Raw genomic sequence first — 25,184 nt, forward strand, 5'->3', positions numbered from 1 at the left:
GAAAGTAGACTTGGCAACACAGAGGACAGAACATGCTTTAGTAACTTTGTGGGAATGGCATCAAAAGAGCAAGTAGTTGGATTCATGTTAAAGATAATGCTCAACAGCTCAAAGTGTGAAATATTCTGAAAATTAGAAAAAGCAGAAGAAAAAATATTTGCATATTGATCATTCAAAGTTAAATTACTAGAGATCTGTGCCCTAATTTCAGTAACTTTAAAGAAGTTGCAAAACTTCTCACATAAGTCTAGGGTAGGTTCTGGGCCGACTGTTCAACAGTATCTTTGGGTAATAGGAATATTTTGAGATTATGTTAGAGATCTATTTTGCCCTTTCCAATAAAACTGCTTCTTGGAAGTCAGACAATTTCCTCTTTGAGATTTGATTTAGAATTTGTGATTTGTCCTTCTTCCATTGTCTTTCTGCTCTTCTACATTTTTCCTTAAAGCTTTTTTTGTTGCTATTAAACCATGGGTTGATTATTTGATTTCAGTTTTTTTGGTTTAAAAGGGGCAATTACGTCTAAAATTTCTGAACATTAAACATTGAAACATTTTACCAATTCATCAACATTCTGATTCTGTGATGATATCACTGGAAGGGCCAAAAAAGCATCCATAAATTGCAAAGAAGTGGAAGGGTTAATAGACCTTGAATTGTAGGTATTAGGCTGGTTTCCATAACTAGGACAGGAAATCACACTGTCAAACAAAACTGGCCAGTAATCAGACAACCCAGCATCACTTAAAGATATATTACTGATATCAAGGCCTAAGGATAAAACTAGATCAAGCGTGTGACCCAGTTTGTGTGTTGGTCCTGATATGTGTTGTGTGAGGTTAAAAGAGTCTAAAAGATGAATGAAATCTCTTACATAAGGTTTCAAGGGACAATAAAGATGTGTTAAAATCACCAAGAATCAACAACTTGTCAGTACTTGAAACCACATTGGATAGAAAATCTGAAACTCCCTTAAAAAGTCATTAACTTTTTGTGGTCTATAAATCAAAACACAAAACAATGGGCTAGGCTAGTAAGTTCAACTTTACACATTAAGACCTCAAAACTAGTGTAAGCATCAACTGGTAAGATCTTACATTTGAAACAGTCCTTAAAAATTACAGCAACACCCCCACCCCGATTAGACGTTCTAGGGCAAATATAGTTACAGTATACAGGGGAAAGTTCAGATAAAGACCTTAAGTCATTTTCTGTAAGCCTGGTTTCACCGATGAACAAGAAGTCCAGAGTGTTTGTTGAAAAAAGTCATTTTAAAGAAATGTTTTAGCCTTTTATTTTTAAATTTAAAAGCATAAATTATGATCTAACAAGTACTGATGAAAACTGTAAAGTACTTGTGATTATTCTGGTTGTTTTCTACGGGTCGGCTAAAGTATTATACATTCATAATGTAGTACAGCTTTTTATGGCTAGAAAAAGGTTGTTTTTATTATATTATGTGTTTTTGTATTTTTTAAAAGCATGTGTGTTTCTTTTATATCAGCATGCCAGGCCTTTTACTCTGACTTCTTTATATGTGAGAGAAGTGGTGCTAATGGAAATCATGTGGGGGCCTCCAGTTGGGGACATATTTTTTTATTTTAAGCCACATGCAAAACGTCAGGAAATTTTTTATATTATCTGGAAAATGCGTAACTGTCTTCCTGTTGCTTTGATTGGAGCCATTGTGCTCCAACATAAGTTGTTGATGTCCTCAGAGCAACATTAGGTTGACCCTGGGACAACATTTTAATTAACCAATCAGATTTCAGAAATAGGTTTATAGTTTGTTTCGAGTTTAGGCTTACATTGTTTTTCCACTTATAATTTCCCTCTGATTTTATGGTTAGGATTAGGGTTGGGGTGGGTTTAGGTTAATTTATAAAAATGTTGTCCTTGGGTCAACGCAATATGTTGCCCTGTGGACATTTCTCACGTGGCCCAAATCAGGTCAAGAGTTTTATATTCTTCATTTTATTGTCGTTTTTGATATATACTTTTATTATAATTATATTCAGTTTTTGTGGTGGTTGTGTTTGTAGATAATACAAGCTTAATAAAGGCTGAATGACAAAAAAATAGTTTGGAAGCAACATGGATAAAAGATTGAAAGATCCATATGGTGAAGTAGATTTCCTCCTCCTTGTAAAAAAAAATCATTTCCTGGACACAGTTCCCAGAGTCCCTCATTCCCAACTGTATGAGAGGAAACAACATAGAGTAGTGAAAGCAATGTACAGTAGGAATCTGCTACGCCCAGGGAACAACGTCAGTACAACTTAATCATCATTTCGCGGAACAATTACATTAATCCATTAAATTTCCCCTAAACGTGAGTCAACACGGAAGAAAGGTAATATAGATGTGCGGCGAGTATCTGTTTCAATTCCACAGGACACTGCCCTGTCAGGATGGCTGATCCGATGTACTCCAGCGAAAATCCAATCGGAAATTTAAACGACGGGGTCGAGGAATGTGACGAGAATTGTGCTTTCTGTATAATCGCAAACGGAGCCTGTCCAGACACTGACATACTGTTTGATGTAAGTTGACTTTCGGTCTTTCTACTTTCTTTCTCTGTTTTCTAGGTACGCCCACATTAATTCGGATACACTTATTCTTAAAAAGAAAATTCAATACTTGTCAGTCTACTCCGACTGTGTTGTACAGTCATAAATGTTATTTGACATTGTTAATTTGACAGTGTTTTCAAAGAGCACTCATTCAGGTTTCGCTTTCAGATACCATTCTTCCTAAGGGAAGAACTCTGTGAACAAGGAAACATAACTCAAGCGAAATACTTCTAGAACAGTCTGATGTGAGTTTACGGAAGGCGACATCGAAAGTGTTGCCGCGTTTCAATTTGTGTTACATTTATTATGACTTTACCCAAACCTTAAGAATAATAGTACATTAACAGTGTGTGAACTCAACTGTAGTTTTATTTTCCCTTGAGGGCGTTCCACTTCACGTGGCGCTCTGTAGTTTGATCGCCGTATGACATCAAAATACCGCGAGAGCGTTTGGAAATGTGCATTTCGCTCTTGCTCTCTTTTTTATTTGCCGTAATACAACAGTGCAATGAGAAACATTCAAATTAAAACAAAATTATACAATTATTATAGGCTACAATCAACAAGCCATAGTTAATTAAATAATAAAAAAATAAACAAACCAAAAAAGGAGAAAAATGTGTAATTTAACTAGTAGCAATGAATGTCATTCTTTTTCACACATTAAAACTGTTTTTATTAATTGATATTTTTAATTGTATAATATGTATCTTTGATTTTTTTGTGTCTCTTATTTCTACATACTTTTTTTCTCTTATACATTGTTTTCTCATTTCTAAGTAAAGCACTTTGAATGACCTCTGTGTATGAAATGTACTATACAAATAAACTTGCCTTGCCTAAAAGTACTTTGTATCGGATCCACTGGAAAATAACTGGTATCGCACAACATTACGCACTATACGGTTTAAAAATGGGATCAGGAAGAACGTAACTTTTAACTAGCAATGTCATATTTGCTTGTAATCTTATAAGCTCTATCTGATTTTTTACTTTTACAATTCTTTAGCATAGTACAATAATTCTTAAGCTAAGTTTAAAAATTAGAGAAATTTGGTTTGGAGTCAGACCATTTCACTTTATGAATATGAATTTTCTCCTGTAAAACCAACATTTGAATAAGATCCCTCATGAGGAAATGACTTCTGAGGCATAAAGGCAGCTAAGAGATATGCTTTCGGAAACACTTCAGACTTGTCCCAAATGGCACACGTCGGACTTGTAAAACTCCTCAGAGTCCACACTTTGATGACATCATGTAGTGCAGACCTTAGGGACCCTTGACGCGAGTCCAAGAGGGCACACCTGAGTCATATTTTAGGACAGACTTGTGCGTTAAGCCGGAAATAGGAAGAGAAGTTGCCCATCAGTGTGAACTCCTTCCTTCTGTCGTCTGATTGGTCTGATTTCTCTTTCAGAAGGTCTTCTGGGTTGGTAGAGTGCGCAAAGCCTGCTGCAGTGCGGGCTTCCACGAAGACCACATCGAGGGGGCAAAGGGGGCACTGATGAGCACACTTCGTAGCGTAAAAATGACAGATGGGACACCCTATGCACTTGTAGACTAAGTGAGCAGGCGCAATTTAAGACCAAGAGACCGAAAGTCCACATGAAGTGCGCCATTTGGGACAGGCCTTTAAAGAGAGCGTGTTTGAAATATAAACAGAGAGGCCTTTGTGATAACTTATCACATATTTAAAAACTACAATACTAATTTCTCGCTAGAAATGCAATTAAGAGGTGTAAAAAGTACAAATATACATTTATTTCACTAGTTCGCCTGCGCATTCAGGTCTTAATGATTAATGGTAAACAAACTTGGCTTGCTGTCCTCGAAGGGAGCTCTGTACCTGAGCTCTGAACCTTCAGAGAGAGCGAACCTGAGGCTGGGGCTCGAGCCACAAGTTCAACCCCCTGCAACTGAACTGCAAAGAGGAAGAAGGAGAGAGTGAAGGAGGAGATGGGGAGGAGGAGGGATGTCGGAAAAGAAAGCAGCTGGACAGGAAGGCCTGAAGGCTGCCTTATATACGCCCATGATGATGATGATTGACAGGCCTGAATGTTTAGGCTCCTCCCGAACCTACGTTTAGAACTGCATTTCACTAGTTCGCCTGCGCATTCAGGTCTTAATGATTAATGGTAAACAAACTTGGCTTGCTGTCCTCGAAGGGAGCTCTGTACCTGAGCTCTGAACCTTCAGAGAGAGCGAACCTGAGGCTGGGGCTCGAGCCACAAGTTCAACCCCCAAAAGAGTGTTTGATGGACAGCAAGTTGAGCAGGAGCCTGCGAGTAATTAAGGTCTGTAAGATTTATCCTCTCTCTCCCCCCCAAAAAATGGGTAGAATATCATCAAACCATTTCTTCTTCCTCTTACTGAATTACTACTGCGGTAGTAAGAGCGAAGATGAAATCACTGCTGCGGCAGTGAAAGAATTGTACAGAAAAAGATGTGCAAAGTTTCAGCTTAAGACTCCTGCGGGAGTCAATGGGAAGCGTGCGGCCTGGGGCTCCTGCGGGAGCAAGGCTGAATCACTACTGTGGTAGTGCAAGCGTTATGAAATCACTGCTGCGGCAGTGAGCAAAGTTATACAAACGAAGCTGTGCGAAATTTTGGCTTAAGACTCCTGCGGGAGTTACTGGGAAGCGCACGGACTGGGGCTCCTGCGGGAGCAAGGCTGAATCACTACTGCGGTAGTGCGAGCGTTATGAAATCACTGCTGTGGCTGTGAGCAAAGTTATACAGAAAAAGCTGTGCAAAATGTTTGGCTTTAGACTCCTGCGGGAGTTACTGGGAAGCGAACAGACTGGGGCTCAAAGGGGAGCAAGGCTGAATCACTACTGCGGGAGTGCGAGCGTTATGAAATCACTGCTGCGGCAGTGAGCAAAGTTATGCGGAAAAAATGTGCAAAATTTGGGCTTATTTTAGCTCTAGCTATAGACACTATATGCTACGCATCAGTTACAGGCTATGTATTGTAACTGTGTTTGCTTGTATAGTCCCTGTCAAATAAACAAATAATAACTCCTGCGGGAGTAGGAAATGCGCTGTCTGGGGCTTCGGAGCGAGCGGGATAAGATCACTACTAAGGCAGTGAGAAAAAAGGTTGCGGCAACTGTTAAATAAGAGCGCGATCGGCTGGGATCAATACTGTGGTAGTATGAGCGGGACAAAATCGCTGCTGAAATCAATGCGTATCGAGCGAAAGGTTGTTAGAGGCTGATTGTGGTTGATAATTAGCCAACATGTTCATTAGATTTTTGTTGACAAATAACTGCGCAAAAAACACACGAACATTGGAAACAATCGTGAACACGTTTTTTGGAGCAACGGACTATATTATTTAGGATAAATTTCTATAGGAGGAAAAACGCAAAATAAGAACATCTTGTGACTATTTTGTGGGCTCGTCTGCTTACTTTAGAGAACTGTGTTAAGAGGTTGGTATCCGGTGGGACCAGCGGGACCCAACTCGAACCTTGTGGGAGCATGCAGCTTACCTTTGCTGCGGGTGGGACTGGGCAGATAAAAAAGCTAGTGGTCCCAGGGTTTCTCTTTGATATAAGTGTCAACAAATAAGAATAAAGAATAAGAATAAAATTAAAACTGGAACGGAAGACTGACATTTTTTGTTACATCGCCTTGCAGATGGCTCTGCGAGGCGATGCATAAATTGAAAAAGCGTGAATATGTATAAAAAATATATGGACGTTATAGAATATGCATCTGCGGCCGGTCAGTTTATGGGAAAAAAGCAGTGTTTCTCGATTGTTATAATACGTGAGATCAAAGTCCAAAGACGTGATCCACTTAGCTTTGCAGCTAGCACGGCACCCTTTAATCCCAGATAGCACGGGTACGACTGTAAGATGTCTGATAAAGATCTGGAGAAGTGGAATACATTTGGTGTGTTAAAACATCTTATAAAGGTCTTAGAAAGAGCTGCTTTACATGAGCACTTTACATACATTATAAATCAAAAACATCTTTAATATGTCTATGACATCTTTTAGGAAACGTCCCAGAGACGTATTGCAGATGAGCAAACAATCTAAATAATGTGACTTGCAGATGTAAACACAGACATCAAATAGACATCTTCGAGATGTACGTGTGCTATCAGGGATGCGTTTGAAATGACACCTCTGGACACCTAGACAGCACGGGTACGACTGAAAAAGCATGATAAGGATCTGGAGCTCTGGGGAAAAAAAAAAATTTGGGTGAGTAAACATCTCATAACAACCTGGAATAAAATTTCACGGCAGCCTGCCGCCAAATTGGCTTGCTGCCAGCCAGCCGCTTTGCTTTTATGAACCAAAGTCAAACTTTCCGAATTTGGCATTCAATAGAAAAATCGTTGATCAGTTTCACGAGCAGAGCATTCGCGTCGCGCACGCACAACATCTCTGCAGCGGGTATAGTGAGAAATTTGAGAAGGGCGAGTCATGTATTGCAGATGTGCAATTTAATCATCAAAAATTACATATTGCAGGTGAAAATGTAGCGTAGACATCAAATAGACGTGTATGTGTGCTATCAGCAATGTAGAAGCACTCTCATATGAAAAAATTATTACAAACGCAAGAGCAAGCGGCTCGTTTGCAGACTATCGACCGGTACACGGAGACGCACCCACATACATGAATACTGCGGCTCAGCCATTGTTGTAACTTTGACTGTGCCCTAGATTGCAAACGTAAGGTGCTCTCGTTTTGTGAACAATTGATCTTTAATCTGTGATCAATTCTCAAAAGTAAAGTTTAGCTACACAAAACAAAAAATCCAAGAACGGAGCTAGAAGTTCATAAACTATATTTAAGACTGTCGACGACAGGGGAAAGTTCCCTCTCGCCCCTAACATTTTTTAAATTAAAGCTTATTGAAAACTGGCCGTGAGGACGAAGGCCAGGATCTGCTGCGGTAAAGAGAAATAAAAATTCTGACAAATTATAGTGAAGTAAGCAGCCGAAATCATTGCTGCGGCAATGAAGTAAAATTTATTTAAAAGTTGGGTGCTAGGACGAAAACAGAAATCGCTGCTGTGGTAGAGAAATTTAAACATTTTCTAACAAATTATTGTGAAAAAGCAGACGAAATCATTGCTGCTGCAATGAAGTAAAATTTATTTAAAAGCTGGGTGTGAAGACGAAAACGAGGATCATTGCTGCGGTAGAGAAATATAAAAATGTTCTCTGACAAATAATCGTGAAAGAAGCAGCCGAAATCATTGCTGCGGCAATGAAGTAAAATTCATTTAAAAGCTGGGTTTGAGGACGCCAACAGGAATCACTTCTTCGGGAGAGAAAATTAGAACATTTTGTGCCAGATTATAGTGAAAAACCAGCCGAAAAATAAATAAATGCTGCGGCCATGAAGTAAAATTAATTTAGAAACTGGGAGTGAGGACGAAAACAGGAGTCACTGCTGCGGTAAAGAAATATAAAAATTATCTTTGACAAATGATTGTAAAAGCAGCCAAAATCATTGCTGCGGCAATGAAGTAAAAATAATTTAATCAGCTGGGTGTGATGAAGAAAACCTGGATCACTGATGTGGTGGGAAAAAAAAAGTTATTTTCTCTGACAATTATCAAGGGAGAAACAGCCGAAATAATTGCTGCGGCAATGAAGTAAAATAAATTTAAAGCTGGGTGTTAGGATGGAGGCTGGATCACTACTGTGGAAGAAAAATTGTAAATTTACTCTGACGAATTATTGTGAAAGTGGCTGAATTCATCGCTGAAACAATGAGGTAAAATTAATTTAAAAGCTGGGTGATAGGACGAAACCGGGATCACAACTGCAAATAGAAAAAATTGACAATTTTCTCTGACAAAGTATCGTGAGAGGACGAAATTACTGAGGTGGAGAAATATCAAGTTTAACTGGGGCTGGTGAATGATCGGAGTCCGGGAACACTGCTGCGGCAGTGAGAAATGGATTTTAACTGGCGCTATTGCGGTTGATCAGATAACTGCTGTTGGCCTTGAGATTGAAAATGAAATCAAGTGCGGGAGCGGTGTTTGTGGTTGCTGCTGCGGCTGAGGGAATGAACTTTAGGTGAGACAGGTGGAAATTATTCGATGGTAAAGAATTATGTGCGCTTCTAGTAGAAACCGGCGTTTAGGGATGAAGTCCTGCAGTTGGTTACGAGGTGAGTTAATACAGACAAATCTTCTTTAGTCCATAAGTCTATAAAGTTTATTGGCATAACTCCGCGGCGTGATATTTAATGACCTGATATCAATTTAATGGTGCGGCGATGAGAGACAATACCGAAGAACGATTTCAAATTGCGAAGCGTGTTTAAATGTTTTAATAAACACTGTGGTTTGGCTGTTGGACAAATTGTGAATAGCAATGAGACCGGGGTTTGGTCGCCTGTTAATTAAGCACTAATTAGCATCAACCGAACCGCGTTTTTTTTGAGATGTTCTAATCAATTATGAATAATATTTAAAGCAATGAAGAAGCAATATATTTAACGAATAAACATTATATGCTTATTAGGTTGATGAAAGTGGACTAGCTTACCGTGATAGTGCGAGCGGCGGTTCTGTAACGGAGAGAAACGGAGATCCCTACTGCGGTAGAGATAAAGCGACAGAAAGATCAGCTTTAAATAATACTTAACCGGACTCGTGGCGAGCCCGTGTGAGCAGGCAAGCCTGCAACAAATCTCTTTGATTGATCCATACAATACAATGCTATTTAATGTATATGCGTCTTTACTATGAAGTATAGAAACGTGCCATTTAAAACACGAGATAGGCTATCTTATATTTATAAAGAATGTACCCTGGATGAGGAAAATAACTACAATCCGATTTCTGCATTGCTTGAAAAGTAAAAACGTAAATGAAATGAAAGTTTAATAAAGACATATTTATGAGATTGTTATTTTGTTCATGTTCTTATATGTGTCAAGTTTTTGTGTTACAACAATAGGGTTGTTCCGACAGACGACTTTTTCTATCCTTAGCTTTGTGTTGGGTTTTTTGAACTCAATTGCTCGATGCTGTCGGTTCAAAGAAAAGTGCATCAGTTAGCGCGTCATGCCTTTCGCCTTTTGGGCTGCACGCGGCCGCGGACCCTCTCGATGACGAAAATGACGTCATGCGGACGGCGCGCATACGCGGACGTCCCTAGTATACTTTCGGCTTCGTGTGCGCGAAAGCGGAGGCTCGTTGTAGACCATTGCGTGGGATCCTTGCCCGTCCGCGGAGACTGTCATATCATGTATGCGTGCGGGGCCAGTGGAATGCGGTGTTGCCTTGGATGGAAGAACGCGGGAGCGTGTAGCGAATTCTTCTACAGAGCTGTGAGAAAAATATAAACTATCGAGAAGAACGAAAAAACGAGCAGTTTGATTGAATTTACAATAAGGTAGGTTTCACTACGATTAACTCTGGATTATAAAGCTCCGATAATTGTTAGCTTTGATGGAAAATGGATTAATAAACGCGAAAACAAGTGCAACACAGTCCTGTGGGCCGCCATTGTTGTTTTGGGTCGATCGCGCATGCGTAGACGGAATTAACAGAAGCGCATGATGTCACGTCGCCGTTGACAAACAGCGTTTGCAATCGAGCATGCGGTTGTCGTGTAAAAGAACATCCGAAATGCAAAAATATTGAGCACAGCCCCTGACATCAACTACAGCGGTAGTGAGAGCGGGTACTAAAAAAGCTGCTGCATTGGTATTTAAAAATATATTTCCCAAGTTAGTAGGAGCTGGAGCTCGTTGTGTAGACGTGATTCCGGAAACGGGCGGGGCCAAAATCCGGAAAAGAAAGCAGCTGGACAGGAAGGCCTGAAGGCTGCCTTATATACGCCCATGATGATGATGATTGACAGGCCTGAATGTTTAGGCTCCTCCCGAACCTACGTTTAGAACTGCATTTAAACTAAATTTGTGCTCCAGCCGCTTTCTGGACCGCCATTTTTATTTTTTCGTACTCGATCAGGCTCGACGAAACACATTCCTCATGCGCACACACATTCATTTTTTATAAATAATGATTAAGATGGAAACTCATGTATTCAAATATTGTTACAAAGTAACACCCTATTTTTATTTAATCAAAACCTTGTTGAAAATGGCCCAAAAAGTTTAGCAAATCACATAAAACCAACATCTACACACATTTTAGAACTTGGCAAATGCGTTTTAAAGGGGATTTTTAGTCTTCTAGAACCCTTTTTATGTAATAAACATAAATGTAGAACTGTGTGACATCTCGCCATAATCTAATGTATGTTAATGTCCTCCACCATAACATTTTAAAATATAATCATTTTTAAACCTCTATAAAAGTTGTTGGGTAAAAAAGTGTAAACAATAAAAGCACGTCGATATAATACCATGCATGTACAAACAATATTAGTACTTACTGTAGTATGTCAACTATTTGTATGTGTAAATACATACATTAACATATTAACATAGTTTATGAATATATAAATATGTAAATGACAAATGCAATGTGGTTATTTGACAGGATGGAGACATTGTTTGTTTCCAGGACATTGATCCAGGAGCAACTCATCACTATCTGGTTATTCCAAAAAAACATATCCACAGTTGCAAGTCACTTGAAGCAGATGATATTAGTCTTGGTAAGGTGATATAGGCCTATTATTTTATGTTAACATATATTAGAGCTGTGTGAACAACTGAAGACAGTACAACAGTAACAACCTTACGTATATTAATGGTAGGCTCCAATTAAATTATATGTTTAATAACACAAGTAAGGCACACCGTTTTACCAGTATGGCAAAAAATAGATAATTGTAATTTATAAGTTTATGCACTTTTAAGTATCTAAAGAGCCATTTTAAATACATTAAGTAGTTTTTTTCAACAATTAAAATTGTGGTTTTCTTGCAGTGAAGAAGATGGCAGAAATAGGAAGACAAATATTAAAAGAAAAGAATGTCACAAATTTTGAGGACATCAGGTACTACATGTTGTCAACAGCACTAATGTCTTATTTGTTAAAAGTGTTTATTCGGATGAAGCACTGGCTAACTAACGTTGCTGTATGTCAGCCTAGGGTTCCATGTGCCTCCATTTATCACCGTCCCCCACCTGCACCTTCATGTTCTTGCACCTTTTAGTCAACTTTCTAAAGGAGTAAGTTTCAAGTTTAGAGGCTACTTTTACCTCACAGTAAGTAAAATTAAACTAAAGGATCGTATAATCATACTAGACTGTATATTTGGTGTTGAAGCTTTATTAATTTTGTTTCTCTCTTGATTTTCTACAGGTGGAGAATATGATACAGATTCTGGAAAAGAAAAAGGGTCGTCTTAATATTAAATTGATTAAATGCTTGCCTTCATGTATATGAAAGCATGTAAACACAACCCACTTTAGTGCAATATTCTTTATAATATTAACTTCCACAGTTTGATTTCAGCTTAAAAGGCAAGTTAATGTATTATTGTTTGTGTGTATTTGTCTTTTATCTAATAGTGTGTTGACTGGGAAGGTGGTCTTCTGACATGATCATTTAAAAAATATTTATATGACTATTTATAAATCTATTTTATAACTGATAATTTAGTGATTTAGTAAAATTAGCTTGGAACTGATAAGTTGGTGTCTTTGTACTGTAGTTGTTTATGTTATATTATTCACTGGCTTCACAATGAATTCATTATTTTTTTATTTTAGCCTTTATCTTTTATAGGAGATTGAATTGTAGATAGGCAAGTTGGGATTGATTCTTTAATCAGTACGTGTGTCCCAAGAATTGAATTCATGACCTTTGCTGCTAACACAATGCACTACAGTACCAGTTTGTTACAGAAAAAAAATCAATCAATCATATGTTATGTTCCCTCTGTATTTTTGTGAATTATTACCTGGAATGACAAAAAAACTGACCATAAACTTGACTTTCTAAAAAAATTGACTTTTTTTATAAAACTGTTCATCTCCTGAGCAAGCATGTTACCAAACAGGTGTTTTTCTGTGATTTATTAGTTGAAATCTGTGATTTAAAGTAACTTAACTATAGTTAATAATATAATTATATGTAACATTATGGGGTGGTTTCCCGGACAGGGCTTATCCTAGTCCCAGACTAAAAATGCATGTTTGAGATTTCATAGGAAATCTGACTGGGTGCCGCCCTTATTCAAAAGGAAAATGTAAGATTATTAGTGAATTATTCACGTTCAATACCTGAGACATTAGTTACGTAAAGTAACGACCAAAAATGTGCTAAAATTATTTCTCAACTCCCACTTGTGACATTCTAATGACAGTCTGAAAAGGTTAAGCACATAGACATCTTGTCGCTGAAAAGAAGACTTCCTACAAACAATCTATTTACGTCACATTATTGGTATTCATGGTATTTTCTAGAAACAAGGAAGCATCAGTCATGTAAAGCTATAGTAAAAAAAGGATCACATAATTATTTTTAAATGTTGAATTCACGGAGTTTAGAGTTTGAACATGTAGTGGACTGCAGACCACTGTAAAAAATACTTTGCTGCCTTAAAGTTTTTGTTAAATCAACCCAGATTTACAAGTCATGTCAACAGAGGTGAGTTGTCACAACTTATAAAATATAGTTGAGAAAAGTCAACATAATTTTATAAGTTATAACAACTCACCTGTAGTTATAACAACTCATCTGTAGTCAAGATAAATAATAGTAAGTTGAAATGACCTGTAAATACGAGATGATTCAACAAAAAAATGTTTGGTGTATCTACACTCTAAAAAAATAATCCGTAAAAAAAGGGATAATGTCCTGGCAGAAAATTACCGGTATATTTTCCGTTATTTCACAGACATTTCCGTTTATTCAAAAACAGAACAATCTGTAGATTTACAGTACACTGTCCGTAGATTTACAGAACATTGTCCGTAGGCTTTAGGGACACTTCAATCTGCCTATGAAACGCAACAATGGTGACAATCAACAACAAAGCTTTATGCGGCAATGCATGCTGGGTACCAGGATTGTAGAAAACTCTTTCTTACCATTTACTCTCACCATTGTTGAGATTTGTATCCAAAATGTTGATGTCTCTGTGAAGCAAATTATACAACTGATACCTCACCTCAATGTTATTCAATACAGTGTCTTATTAGATCAGCATAGTGTGTAACTTTTATACACTTCAGTTTTTTATTATTTTATCACTTCATATTTAAATGCTAGGCAGCATAACATAAAAACAACCAAGCTCAGATGACATCATGGACACTTCCCCTTACTCAAGCAACAAACAAGTTGTAATTGCTACAAGCAAAAACACTGTTGCAATGCTAAAAGAGCAGAGTCAGTTCTGGAAGGTCAAGGGACAAAAGTCTAACTAAAGGGAACACTAATCACCATAGTGGTGACTTCAAATAAATCTAAAACAAACACAAACACAAATGTGATAAATGTTGTGGTAAATATATATTTGACTTACACGTCACGTCAGAAAGAAGATTTGTCTACTAAATCACACGTGTGGATGCTGGAATAGTTGAACACTTGTATCTTGTTCTGACAGCATTTGTTTAGAAGTTAAACATCATCCATGTTAGAAAAGAACTCTGCAAGCAAGCTGTAATTTTAGGTTTCAAACAGAGATGGTGATAGAGAGGCAAAAGTGAAAGATTGCAGCAGGAGTTGTTGCACCCATAATGCAACATGTTTTTTAAAAAAAACGGATAAACGCCTGTAAAACATAAATACGGAAAATTCCTTCATATTTACACAGTACTTTGTCTGTTTTTTTACGGATTTTCATTTGGAGTGTAGTGATAAACCAAACATTTGTGATAATCCACTAATAGATAATAGACCTAAGAGATATAATAGATAGATCATTTAATTATCTGATTTTATTTAATTAAAAGAGCTAAGATATTCACATTGAGTATGGTTTTGGATTAAAAAAACATGTCAAGTAGCAAGTCAACTTTGCATTGCAAATATGGCAAAATGTGGCAAATTCTTCATATCCCCAGAGAAGGCTTATTCAAGAAAAGTGCATTCAGGTCAGAATATTGACAGAAATAGAAATGTTGTTATTTAAAGAATAAAGGTAGATTTTTCTTGTGGAAAATTTAAGTTTTTCAATTGAATATTTGTATTAAATATAAAAAAGTATTAGCATTAGCTAACTTCAACATGTTAATTAACTAATGTTAACAAATACAAGCTTATTGTAAAGTGTAACCGGTTATTCCAAGTTATTATTTTAAGGCTACGTGTAAAGAATGTTTCCCATTTTTGTGTATTTCTGTTCTCTGTTACGGTTGAGCAGCATTGAAGAATTTATAATCTCTTCAATCTGGATGGTTGGTTAAAAAGTAAGTCTTGGAGGACTGTAGTCCTTTTCTTTTACATAAATAAAAAAAGAATATCCAGCAGATACAGCAGCACCTCAAAGGCACATTTCCATATAGTGGCTGATTAGCAGTCTCAGTTTTTTGCACATGGAAAGCATCCACAGAACATTCTCTTGAATGGGTTGTTATTGTCGTGTCTCTTGGCTTGTCCCAGTTTCATAAGGACTTCACCAATCATAGCATCAGTTTTCTGAACATTGTTTAATATATAGTCTGTCATGGGTCCTTGTTCTTCCACAAGCATAGCCACATCCAGAAAGACTTCATGTAGACTCTGGAGTCGACCTTCTAACTCCAGCAGGTCCCGATGTCTACTTTCAATCTGGTTGAGTGCAGAACGAGCCGTCTTACCCTCTGAGATAACATTATCGGTGAAGATATTCCACTGACCATTCTCCAGCATCTCCTCAATCTGCTCACCTGAAACATCTCTTCCCACAATCTCCATTTGTCGCTGAATGTGAAGCTTGCAGTTCTCCTTATGGCTCATCTCTGCATCGTTGTATTCTGTCATTGCATCACGAAAGTTGTTGCTCAGGGTGGCGTACTGCGTCCGGGCGACTCTCGCAACAGCAGAGTTCACGCCATGTTCCTCTTCAAGCTCTTTGGCATGGGCATCCATTTTCTGAAGGCGGGATAGAATGTCTTCTCCACGGGTCTTGATGCCATCAACGATGACGTTGGCATCATGCTTTACGTGAGTCGTACGAGTTGGTTCGCTAAGAATTCGTGTGTTTTGATCCTTTAAACGCTTAACCTCAAGGCGGATGAGATGAATCTCACGCCTGGTTTCTTGAGCCTGATCCAGCACAGTATCCATCTTATCGCTTCTGTCAAAAATGACAGCCTGCTGGGGGAAATCTTCTTCCAGGTCCACATTGCTGAAAGAATCCAATTCCATCTCGTCCACATGACTGCTGGACTCTGAGATGTTCTGCAGATGATCCAATCTGTCCCTCATGGTTTCTAGAGGAAAGAAGTCACAGGATATTGAGTGTTACCAAAAGATAGAAGAAAGCATGTGTCCTGGTTTTGGCTGTTGATAAACACAGTTTAGAGCAATACGTTATAGGTAGCATTATACATAAAATACATCATTTTATGTGAAACAAAACTTTCAGTGGGTACTTAAAGTGACTGTAAAACGAGGTAAATAAATCCTTATCAACACTAAAAGTCACATCCATCTGTGAAACTATTTGTGAGTGACGTCACTCACCAGACGAGTTTGAATGGATTAAATCGAGAGTTCGCAGTTTTGTTCACTGCTCAGTGTTGTAAAACACCAAGTGATTAGTTGCAGATTTTTTTGAAAAACATTTATAATTATGGAAGATATGTTAACCTGTCTCAGACTTTTGTAAACTAATAAAAACTTTATACAACACAATTATTATTTAAATGCAAGCACGACTATGGTATATATGTAAACATTTTAAACATTATATTATTTCTAGGCATTAAAGGCTACATTTTAAGCATTATTTATTAACTTTCCATTTAAATAATTCCAATGTAGATGAGTGCAAAGTGAAATGAAAAAAAACCCCATGCATATATTACCAAGTATGTTACCTTCTCTCGTTTTTCCAAACTATCACCAGTCGGACCTTAACGATATGTTTAGAGATGCAGTATCATCCTTACTGCAGTGGAGCATCTGTCATGGTAATGGGTGTGCGGAAGGAATGCGCGTTCCAGGGCGTGACTTTGACGCCAAACCTGTTCCCAAAGTGGAATGTCATAGGCTACGTGTGTCTCGTTAACATATGAGATTTTCTTTGTTTACTAAAATGAGACTACTTTATATGACTATGAGACTACAATTGTTTATTTAATTCTCTAGGCAATTAATATTTCCATGTTATGGGGGCTGACTGCTATGGTCCCCACTTTTTGAATGAGCGATTGAATTTCGAAGTGAATACGATTATTTTAAACAAAAAAGAAAAAAAATCATACGTTAAAAACTATATAAATAAAGCCTATATCTGAGCGCAAAACAGAAATAATATATTTTTTGCACTGAATTTCTGATTCAAGTTTTGATGGTCATTTACACAATTAGTTTATTTATTAGCAAAAACCACTTTAACAATTGAAAAGGATACTAAGCTTCACCCTTCCTTCTTTCATTGTGTTTTTAAGCATTCATTGTAATAGAGCTTAGTTCTCCTCTTATGTTAAGTGTTGCATTTCTGCTGCCCTCTGCTGTACACACAGTATAAATCTCTCCTCACATGGCTGAGGGCGGGGTTTGTGTCTGTTGCGTCACATCTCCACCAATCAAAAGCGACGTAGACGTGTTCGACCGTATGCGGCGCTGCGCTTACCTAACGGCCTCTAACATCAAAGTACCGCGAGAGCGACTGGAAACAGGCCGAGTTTGAATCACTCTCGCGGTACTTTATCATATGCCGATCGGTCTGCGCGGCACCACATCAAGTTGAACACGACTTTTTTAAATTCTCTGGCACGGCTAAAAGATTTTCTGCCCATGTATTTGTTTATGTCGTGATTCGTGGGATAAATACACGTCGCCGAAGGACACAATCACAATTTAAGGTAGGCCACCTATCAAATGTATCACCTATCAAATGTAAAAGAGTTGTTTTTGCAACGTGGTTGTCTCCACTAGTCTAACGTTTACTGACCCTCATTCGGTTTGAATGTAAGTATTTGTGATATAGAAATAAAGTTTATTATGTTGCTTTTTAAAATATATATATATTTACATACATTTAATGAATAATTGCGTTTTGCCTTCTTTAACTTTTAAAAGTTACATATTAATGAAGTCTTGTGAAAAACGTAAACAAGCAAACAACGGCAATGTTTTTAAACGTGTACCTGCAAACAAGTTTGTCTTGCCTAGCAGGGTTATCTGACAAAACTACTTTTTATCACGTGACATTTTTATCTAGGTTACGTAATAGACAACGACTATTCAGCAATGTTCTTAAACTAAGTACTGTGTATGTGTCTGTACACATCATCTAAATATTTTGGTCTCTTTTCAGTTTAATTCATTAATCATGAGGGACAGACTTGACCACCTTCAGGCAGTATCAGTGTCCAATGGGACAGAAGGGGAACATGAAGATGCCCAAGATCTCCATTCAGAAAAAACAGACCCTGCTCAGGACTCCAGCACCAACCCTGATTTGGAGTTTGTCTTCGATGAAGCACAAGAAGCTCGGCGTGAGATTCAACTGATTCGTTTGGAAGTGAAGAATCTAAGGGAGCAAAACTCACGTATCTTTACAGAGGCTATGTGCTTGGGTACCCCTAATGCCAGTGACTCTAATGCTATCGCGGCTGACATCAAGACCCGCGGACAGGAGATGCTTGCAAACCTTCGCAAGATGGATTCCCATGCCAAAGAGTTAGAGGAAGAGTATGGTGTTAATTCACCTGTGGCAAGAATCGCCCGAGCCCAGTATACAAGTGTAAGCAACGCTTTCCGCGATGCCATGGTGGAGTACAATGATGCAGAGATGAACCACAGGGAGTCCTGCAAGGCGTACATTCAACGGCAGATGGAGATTGTGGGACGAGATGTCACGGGTGACCAGATCGAAGAGATGCTGGAGAATGGCCAGTGGAATGTGTTTAGTGAGAACATGCTTTCAGAAGGAAAAACGGCACGGTCGGCACTCATTCAGATTGAGAGCAGACATACAGAACTGTTACAGCTGGAAAGACGCATTAAAAGCATTCATGAAGTTTTTATGGACATGGCCATGCTAGTAGAAGAACAGAGGTCAGTGACAGACTGCATTCACACCAACGTGCAGTCGACTGAGGTGGAGGTCAAGAACATCCTTGTGAAGCTTGAGAGAGCCAAGAGACATGATAGGAGCAATCCATTTAAGAAAATGTTTTTCTGGAAACGGTGATATGGCCACGGATTCACAATGATAACCAATCGGTGTTCTCTGTGACTTTTTTCTACCTTTGTTTTTGTTTTTATACTGATTTGTTTCTTTTTTTCTTTTTATACACATAGATGTTTAAGTTCTGTAGAAAACACACACACACATCTTGATAAACCTGTCAATATTTAGCTGACAATTAAAACCATAAATATCCTAAATGATAAAACCTCATGTTTTTCCCAAATGACACGATTTTGTACTTTTGAGCTAAAAGTGCTAAGCTTAGATCCCCTTTAAATAATTTTTATATCTTGTACATATGTGTAGTTGTCATTTTGTGCATAAACATTTATATTAGCTGTATTTAAGTGTGGTTTTGATACTTCTTGGCAAAGTAAGTGGCTTTGTTAGCCTGATCAGATCACGTGTGTTTAACTCTTGTGAAACATGATGTTCCCTGGTTGTATCCATTAAACAATTACGCAATATGCTATAATGCAAATACCTTTCTGTGGCAAAGTAAAATATTAAAGTGTTATTATAGGACAACTTTGTCTATAACACAAATTGATGTCCTGTAATCTACTGACTGTCAGCCTACTCCATGTCAGATGAGGCATAATTAAAATGGCATTAATTGTAAAAAAAGATATAGAAAGAACGACGTGAAGAAAGGAGTAAAAGAAGTTGCCCAATGCTAGGTGAGTCATCTCTTCTTGACCAGACTTGATTCATGACTGTAGTTTGCCCAAAGAAAAAAGCCATGACAACTCAGCATTTCCTTCGTGTGTGCACATTGTGCGCGCTCCCGCCCGCCCCCTGACTCTTGATTTTGTCCAGCACTAAATCACCTGAGCATCTCAGACAGAAACGTTGGACGTTTTTAGGTAAACAATGAGACTATCAATCGCTTTTCGTTATGCCCATCGGACCCACGCCAAGACACAACGATCAACAACCGACGTTTTAAAAGTTTTACACCCGGAAAACAGATTTATGCCGGATAATACTGCTGTTTCACATCCAGCCGCTCGAAAATTTAGTTCAAATACCGGTAGCATCTCAAGTGAAACGGTAGCGGGTTTTAAAAGTCATCCACGGAAAATCGATGGACCTGGGCATGAAACTATCATTGGGTAAGACCTTTTTACACTTGAGTGACAAATCTGTCATCTTTTGAATCATGGGTGATTTCGTGGTTGTAATGTTTGTAAAACAGCATGTTTTCGGAATTCATTGTGTTTTCTGTCCACGTGCTGCCTGTGTGTAGTGGCCAGCTGATGTAACAGTTGGCTTCCGTTAGCATACAAACTTCACTCGTGTTAAATTTAGTAACAAAAACATAAACAATACATATACGTAAGTTACTAGATTATTACACACATATAAATTAAATACAATTTTGCTTTGATACACTTCACCCTAATTTAAGGATGAAAGTAACTTGTGTCGTTTAAATGTAGGTCAGTGTTACAGCAGATGTCCTGATTTAACCCCGATCTCCTGACGGAGTTTTTTTTACAGAATTGTTGAAACAGTATAAATGATGTCTTATGATATTACACATAAACTAACAATGAAATCCCCCTTAATTGTTTAAAAAAAATGTAATTAAACTGGTGTTTAATTTACTCAAACATGTGGATAATCTTTGACTTGAATTTGAACTCTTCTGTGTGTGAAACCATGGAAGATCTAATGTAAACTTAACTTATATCATTGCTTTCCAGCCATAACCTGAAAGTAACCCTTTTGTTTTTTAGATATGCCCTGTTTTGTAAATGAAGTCAAAGTTCAGCTTTAGAGATTTAGTGCACTTAGCTGTGATAAAATGCTTGTATTGATCCAGTAGACTTTTTGGAAACAATATCAATAGGTTATGATCTTTGTAGCTGCAAGATCTCGATTATTGTGTTCCTGTTGCTATTAACATGTGTTGGACAACCTGCTGTAATATCACATTTAAAAAACATACACTTCATACTTCATTTGGGGATCATTTGTCCAAGTTATTTTTTCATTTAAGTTGTTTTAAAGCAACTGGCAAAAAGTGCTTTAGTCTGGGTCCATGGTAAACAGACAATCAAGCATTGTTGATGAGGGAGTAGAGGGATGCTAGTTATGTACGATTATTGACATACATGTTTTCCTTTTTTTTTTAAATGATGAGTTAAATGAGCATTAAATATGTGCCTGCAAATTGTGTCATTCACCATAATATGAATAGGGGAGAGCGGGGCACAACCTATCTTGGCTTTGGCTCTATCATTAAAAAAATATTTGAGTTAGATTAATATTTTTTTTACACAATCAACAAACACATCTCTGCTACAAATGAACACTTAAAGTTGGTTTGTGGGACCTACCATTATCGTACAATTACACCGAAAGTGCAAATGTTACTAACTTGTTACCCAATAGGTAATGTTAATTGTTACAAACAGAGGGTTTGTTGTAACACCTGCTAGAAAATTTGGTTTAAACACAAATTATTCAATAAAATTCTGTCTATATACAAATGTTGGATATTGTTTATATATGTAAGGAATAATTGACGACGGGCCATTGAATTATAAGAAAATAATGCACACCCAAGGTGCAATGCGGCACGACGCAAAGAGGGTGTGCATTATTTTCTAATAATTCAAAGGACCGGAGTCAATTATTCCTCTTATACCACGGTTACCACAAACATTGCTCTGGTGCCTATTTTTAAGACATTTGACAAGTTAGGTGTGCGGTTATCAGAAATTAATGCATACCCACGGAACATTTCTCAGCCAATCAGAATACAACATTCAACAGACCCGTTATATAAATGTCTATATTAGATAGATATCCACACATCATCTATCCATGATCCTTCATCTAACCATCTTTGTATTATGCATCAATGCATAGAAATAGATTTTTTTTAAAGGGCTTCACAATTAAGACAAAAAATATACTTGTCAGTTATTTACCCTGATATTGTATTAACAGTTATCATTTTGATTAACGGTACATTGTTTTCATTTATCATTGTATACTGGAGGCTTAGTTGTAACTCTGTGTTACAACTAACCCCCCTGGGTAAAAAAATTTTCAATCACAGTTATTAGTTACTAGGAGTTGCTAACATGTTTCAAAATGATGTTTTGTTTTATGTTACAAGTAGGGATGCATCGATACGATACTGGTATCGGCCTCGATACCACATTTTCTAAAGTACTCGTTAAAACTCCCCCGATACCTGGAATCGATACCACGGTCTGAGAAATGTCTATGTTTGAGCGGCGTTGTAAGGGGTTAATGCCTCTTGTGTTGTCCAAAGAGGCAGAGTTTACAACAAACTGGAAAACTAGTCCTTTGTTTTTGTGTTAAATTTATATGACTAAAGCTGTTACCTGTAAATTTAAATCATGTTTTCAAGTACTCGGTATCGGTATCTGCAAGTACTGAAATGCAAGTATCGGTGCATCCCTAGTTACAAGACAGTGATTTAAATGGTTGGATTTGATGACTTACACACCCAACTTAGAAATCGAAAAAAACATATGATGAAGAAATTTACTTTTATGCCTCCAAAATAATCTTTGTTCAATATCTTAACCACAACACATCAACACTTTTCCAAATTAACAGGAGATCATCTTCTGACAGTAAGAGAAAAAGACCAAAAGCACAGATTGCTCGGCCCTGTATAAATATGTAAAGCTGTGTTAGTTTGTGCCCTGGCTGTATGTCACAAGATTCAATTAAAATTTATTGACATGTCATGCTGCTGTGCTGACAAATATCTCTGCAAAACTTATTACATAAAAGTATTTGTCATAGAGGAAGTCATAGAGATGGGTTGAGGGTAGAAGTTGACCGATTGTGAATTTTACCATTAACTAAGTTGGTCCTTGCTTGCCGATAAATAATTAATCGACCGATAGTTTTTAAAATGGATACTAGATAAAAACAAACAAACATAGCACTCAAAGGGACGGTTTCCCATAAATTGATTAGACTAGTCCTAGACTAAAATAAATGTAAGAGCTGTCCAAACGGAAAACAGCTTGCACTGACATAGTTTAAAATATCAGAACCCTTTGTTTTGCGTCAAAATGCACACAAGTAATGTTTTTAGTAAGGCATGTTTGTTAACACTAGTTATATTTCCTAATTAACTAATGCCTAGTCCTGGCTTAAGCTAATCCTGTCCGGGACACTACCCCAAAGTAAAACAGTGCTGAAATATATTACAAAAGTAATAAAACAACAGTACTGAACCATGAAAATGTGCTAAATGAAATAAATGTATAAACAAAAATATATTTATTATATTAATAAGTATTGAAGTAAATACTTCTGTGAAATACTCCCACTGGTAAAATTCAAATTATATAAATGTATATTATATGTGTAATTTTGTACTTTATTTGCATCAAAATAACAAAAGATGTATTATAGTGATGATAAAAAAGATCTGAAATCAGATTTTGATTTGTTGGATATGTTAATGTAGCTGACAGCTGCATATAACTTCCTTTCTCTTGTTACTAACTTAAAATATGGATAAAAGTAACCAGCTGGAAATACATGAATGCAAATTGATAGTAATCATGACATTAACATTTGGGTTGGATTTATCTGCATGTATTTTTGTCTAACTGTTTGTGGTACTCCTAATATTATTGTCCTGTTAGCCTTGACGACAAACTTGTCAGGACTGATTCTGGTCAAATGCAATCCGTAGTAGAATATAACTATTATATAACTATTGTTTTAAGATGCATTTCTCAGTTGAAAGTAGGGATGCTAAACAGTTAATCGCGATTAATCGTTAGCAGAATAAAAGTTTTTGTTTACATCACATATGTGTGTAAACTGTGTATAATAAATATGTATATATATAAATATCATATGAACACATTCATGTAGAATTTTAAGAAAAAAAATGTATATAAAGTATTTATATATAATATAAATTATACATAAATATACAAATGTATATACACATGTAAACATTTCTAAAACATATACATGCATGTGTGTACATTTATTTATACAAAGTTATTATACACAGTTCACACACATATATGATGTAAACAAAAACTTTTATTCTGCTAACGATTAATCGCGATTAATCGTTAAGCATCCCTAGTTGAAAGATTGATAACATTTGAGTAAACCCTGTTTTCTGTACGTTTCTATGTTTCTGTACGTTTCTATGTACGTTATCAATATGCTTCAGATCAATTCACTATGTGGATAGCGCAAAAGTGTTCAGCAAAAGGTTAACTTGTTTCCTATAGAATTTGCATAGTGATAAAATGTAAATCTTGTAATGCATTGTAAGCCGTTTTGAATAAAAGCATCTGGCACATGAATACATTTAAATGTAAAATGTACTTTGATTATGTATCACTTACAGTGATGTCATTCAGAGGAGCAGAGAGGAGCTCAAAGCTATTAAAGAAATTCACCAAGGCCTTAAACCTACACTGGCCATTATACAGGTTTGGCCTGGTCACTATATACTTTATAGATTTGTATACATGCATATCCATTGATATTAATGTATTTGAACTTATGATAGGCTGGTGAAGATGACAGTTTGCTGGAGATAAATAAGAAGATGGCTGGAAAGGTATAACACTACTGCTTGTCCTCCATGATTTCATCTACTTGTCTATACTTAAACAAACTGTGGTTTGAAGGGGTTTATTGTATTCCCGATTTTATCCCCACACAGATTGGTTTGAATATGATGCAGATTTGTCTACCACGCCAGTGCACGGAGTCAGAGGTCAGTTATGGTGTAATGAACTTGGAAGTCATTAATAGCGTTAGTGTCTAAAATTAACAAATGCTTTCTTACTCGATTTACTTCCTCAGCTTTAATGACTCTGTTCCACAGGTGTTAGAGGAGATCTTAAAGTTAAATGAGGATTCTCGTGTTCATGGTGTATTTTTGCACCTGCCTCACACTTTCCTGTCCAGTACTGTCCGTAATGCTATCAAACCAAAGAAGGATGTGGATGGGTAAGCTGGAGTCTTCTTTAGTTTTCCTGTTTAGTCCAATAGCTGGTGAAATGTTTGCATACATATTTCTTGCCTGATGTTTTTTGCTGGTGAATGAAATGTTTTATTTAATTACATTTGGCACTCAATAATTATTATTAAACTTGTTGTTTTGAACTTTATGTGTCTGTGTTTACAGAGTTTCTGATCTTAATGTTGGCCGTGTGGTGTTGGGAGATCAGGAAGAGGGCTTTATATCACCTGTAGCGGAGGCTGTCCTGGAGATGCTCACCAGAAATGGTATGTATCTGTTTGTGTTTGCATTTTTGCACGTGATTCTTGTTCTTATGTAGGATGCTTAATGGAGTGAATTCA

The 25,184-nt window shown here is 37.1% G+C and overlaps 4 protein-coding genes across 6 annotated transcripts in view; 3 read left to right on the plus strand and 1 right to left on the minus strand.

Moving 5' to 3' along the window:
• Window positions 1-1,881: 1,881 nt before the first annotated feature.
• LOC135738845 (adenosine 5'-monophosphoramidase HINT3) lies at window positions 1,882-12,489 on the plus strand. 2 transcript variants are annotated; one of them, XM_065256994.2, is made up of 5 exons: window positions 1,882-2,543; window positions 11,072-11,189; window positions 11,464-11,533; window positions 11,625-11,709; window positions 11,843-12,489. In XM_065256994.2, exons 1-5 carry the CDS (start codon window positions 2,412-2,414, stop codon window positions 11,924-11,926), a joined length of 489 nt encoding a protein of 162 aa, XP_065113066.1. In that variant the 5' UTR covers window positions 1,882-2,411; the 3' UTR covers window positions 11,927-12,489. The 2 variants fall into 2 exon arrangements, with proteins under 2 accessions (XP_065113066.1, XP_065113065.1); XM_065256993.2 differs by having other exon boundaries at window positions 1,899-2,543; window positions 11,625-11,745.
• A 1,501-nt stretch (window positions 12,490-13,990) lies between these two features.
• stx11b.1 (syntaxin 11b, tandem duplicate 1) lies at window positions 13,991-16,636 on the minus strand. Of its 2 annotated transcripts, none has more exons than XM_065256720.2 (2): window positions 16,516-16,636; window positions 13,991-15,906 (listed from the first exon to the last, which is right to left on the minus strand). In XM_065256720.2, the coding sequence occupies exon 2, from the start codon at window positions 15,899-15,901 to the stop codon at window positions 15,014-15,016; it is 888 nt and encodes a 295-aa protein (XP_065112792.1). In that variant the 5' UTR covers window positions 15,902-15,906; window positions 16,516-16,636; the 3' UTR covers window positions 13,991-15,013. The 2 variants fall into 2 exon arrangements, with proteins under 2 accessions (XP_065112792.1, XP_065112790.1); XM_065256718.2 differs by having other exon boundaries at window positions 16,504-16,619.
• A 694-nt stretch (window positions 16,637-17,330) lies between these two features.
• stx11b.2 (syntaxin 11b, tandem duplicate 2) lies at window positions 17,331-19,514 on the plus strand. The gene is made up of 2 exons (XM_065256996.2): window positions 17,331-17,505; window positions 17,961-19,514. Exon 2 carries the CDS (start codon window positions 17,976-17,978, stop codon window positions 18,837-18,839), a length of 864 nt encoding a protein of 287 aa, XP_065113068.1. The 5' UTR covers window positions 17,331-17,505; window positions 17,961-17,975; the 3' UTR covers window positions 18,840-19,514.
• Window positions 19,515-19,559: 45 nt separating this feature from the next.
• The window catches only part of mthfd1l (methylenetetrahydrofolate dehydrogenase (NADP+ dependent) 1 like), a 48,216-nt gene continuing 42,591 nt past the window's right edge, over window positions 19,560-25,184 (plus strand). The window contains exons 1-6 of the mRNA XM_065256995.2: window positions 19,560-19,954; window positions 24,220-24,304; window positions 24,385-24,435; window positions 24,541-24,594; window positions 24,706-24,830; window positions 25,009-25,109. Of these exons, the coding sequence (XP_065113067.1) occupies window positions 19,713-19,954; window positions 24,220-24,304; window positions 24,385-24,435; window positions 24,541-24,594; window positions 24,706-24,830; window positions 25,009-25,109 (658 nt within the window). The 5' untranslated portion in view covers window positions 19,560-19,712. The remainder of the gene's footprint in view (window positions 19,955-24,219; window positions 24,305-24,384; window positions 24,436-24,540; window positions 24,595-24,705; window positions 24,831-25,008; window positions 25,110-25,184) is intronic.

The sequence above is a fragment of the Paramisgurnus dabryanus genome, chromosome 12, assembly GCF_030506205.2.
Source record: "Paramisgurnus dabryanus chromosome 12, PD_genome_1.1, whole genome shotgun sequence".
Taxonomy (NCBI): domain Eukaryota; kingdom Metazoa; phylum Chordata; class Actinopteri; order Cypriniformes; family Cobitidae; genus Paramisgurnus; species Paramisgurnus dabryanus.

Coding starts and splice junctions, on each gene's coding strand:
- LOC135738845 (XM_065256993.2), top strand. CDS start 2,412: ATGGCTGATCCGATGTACTCCAGCGAAAATCCAATCGGAAATTTAAAC. Junction 2,544..11,071: donor ACACTGACATACTGTTTGAT/GTAAGTTGACTT, acceptor GTTATTTGACAG/GATGGAGACATTGTTTGTTT. Junction 11,190..11,463: donor AGCAGATGATATTAGTCTTG/GTAAGGTGATAT, acceptor GTTTTCTTGCAG/TGAAGAAGATGGCAGAAATA.
- stx11b.1 (XM_065256720.2), bottom strand. CDS start 15,901: ATGAGGGACAGATTGGATCATCTGCAGAACATCTCAGAGTCCAGCAGT.
- stx11b.2 (XM_065256996.2), top strand. CDS start 17,976: ATGAGGGACAGACTTGACCACCTTCAGGCAGTATCAGTGTCCAATGGG.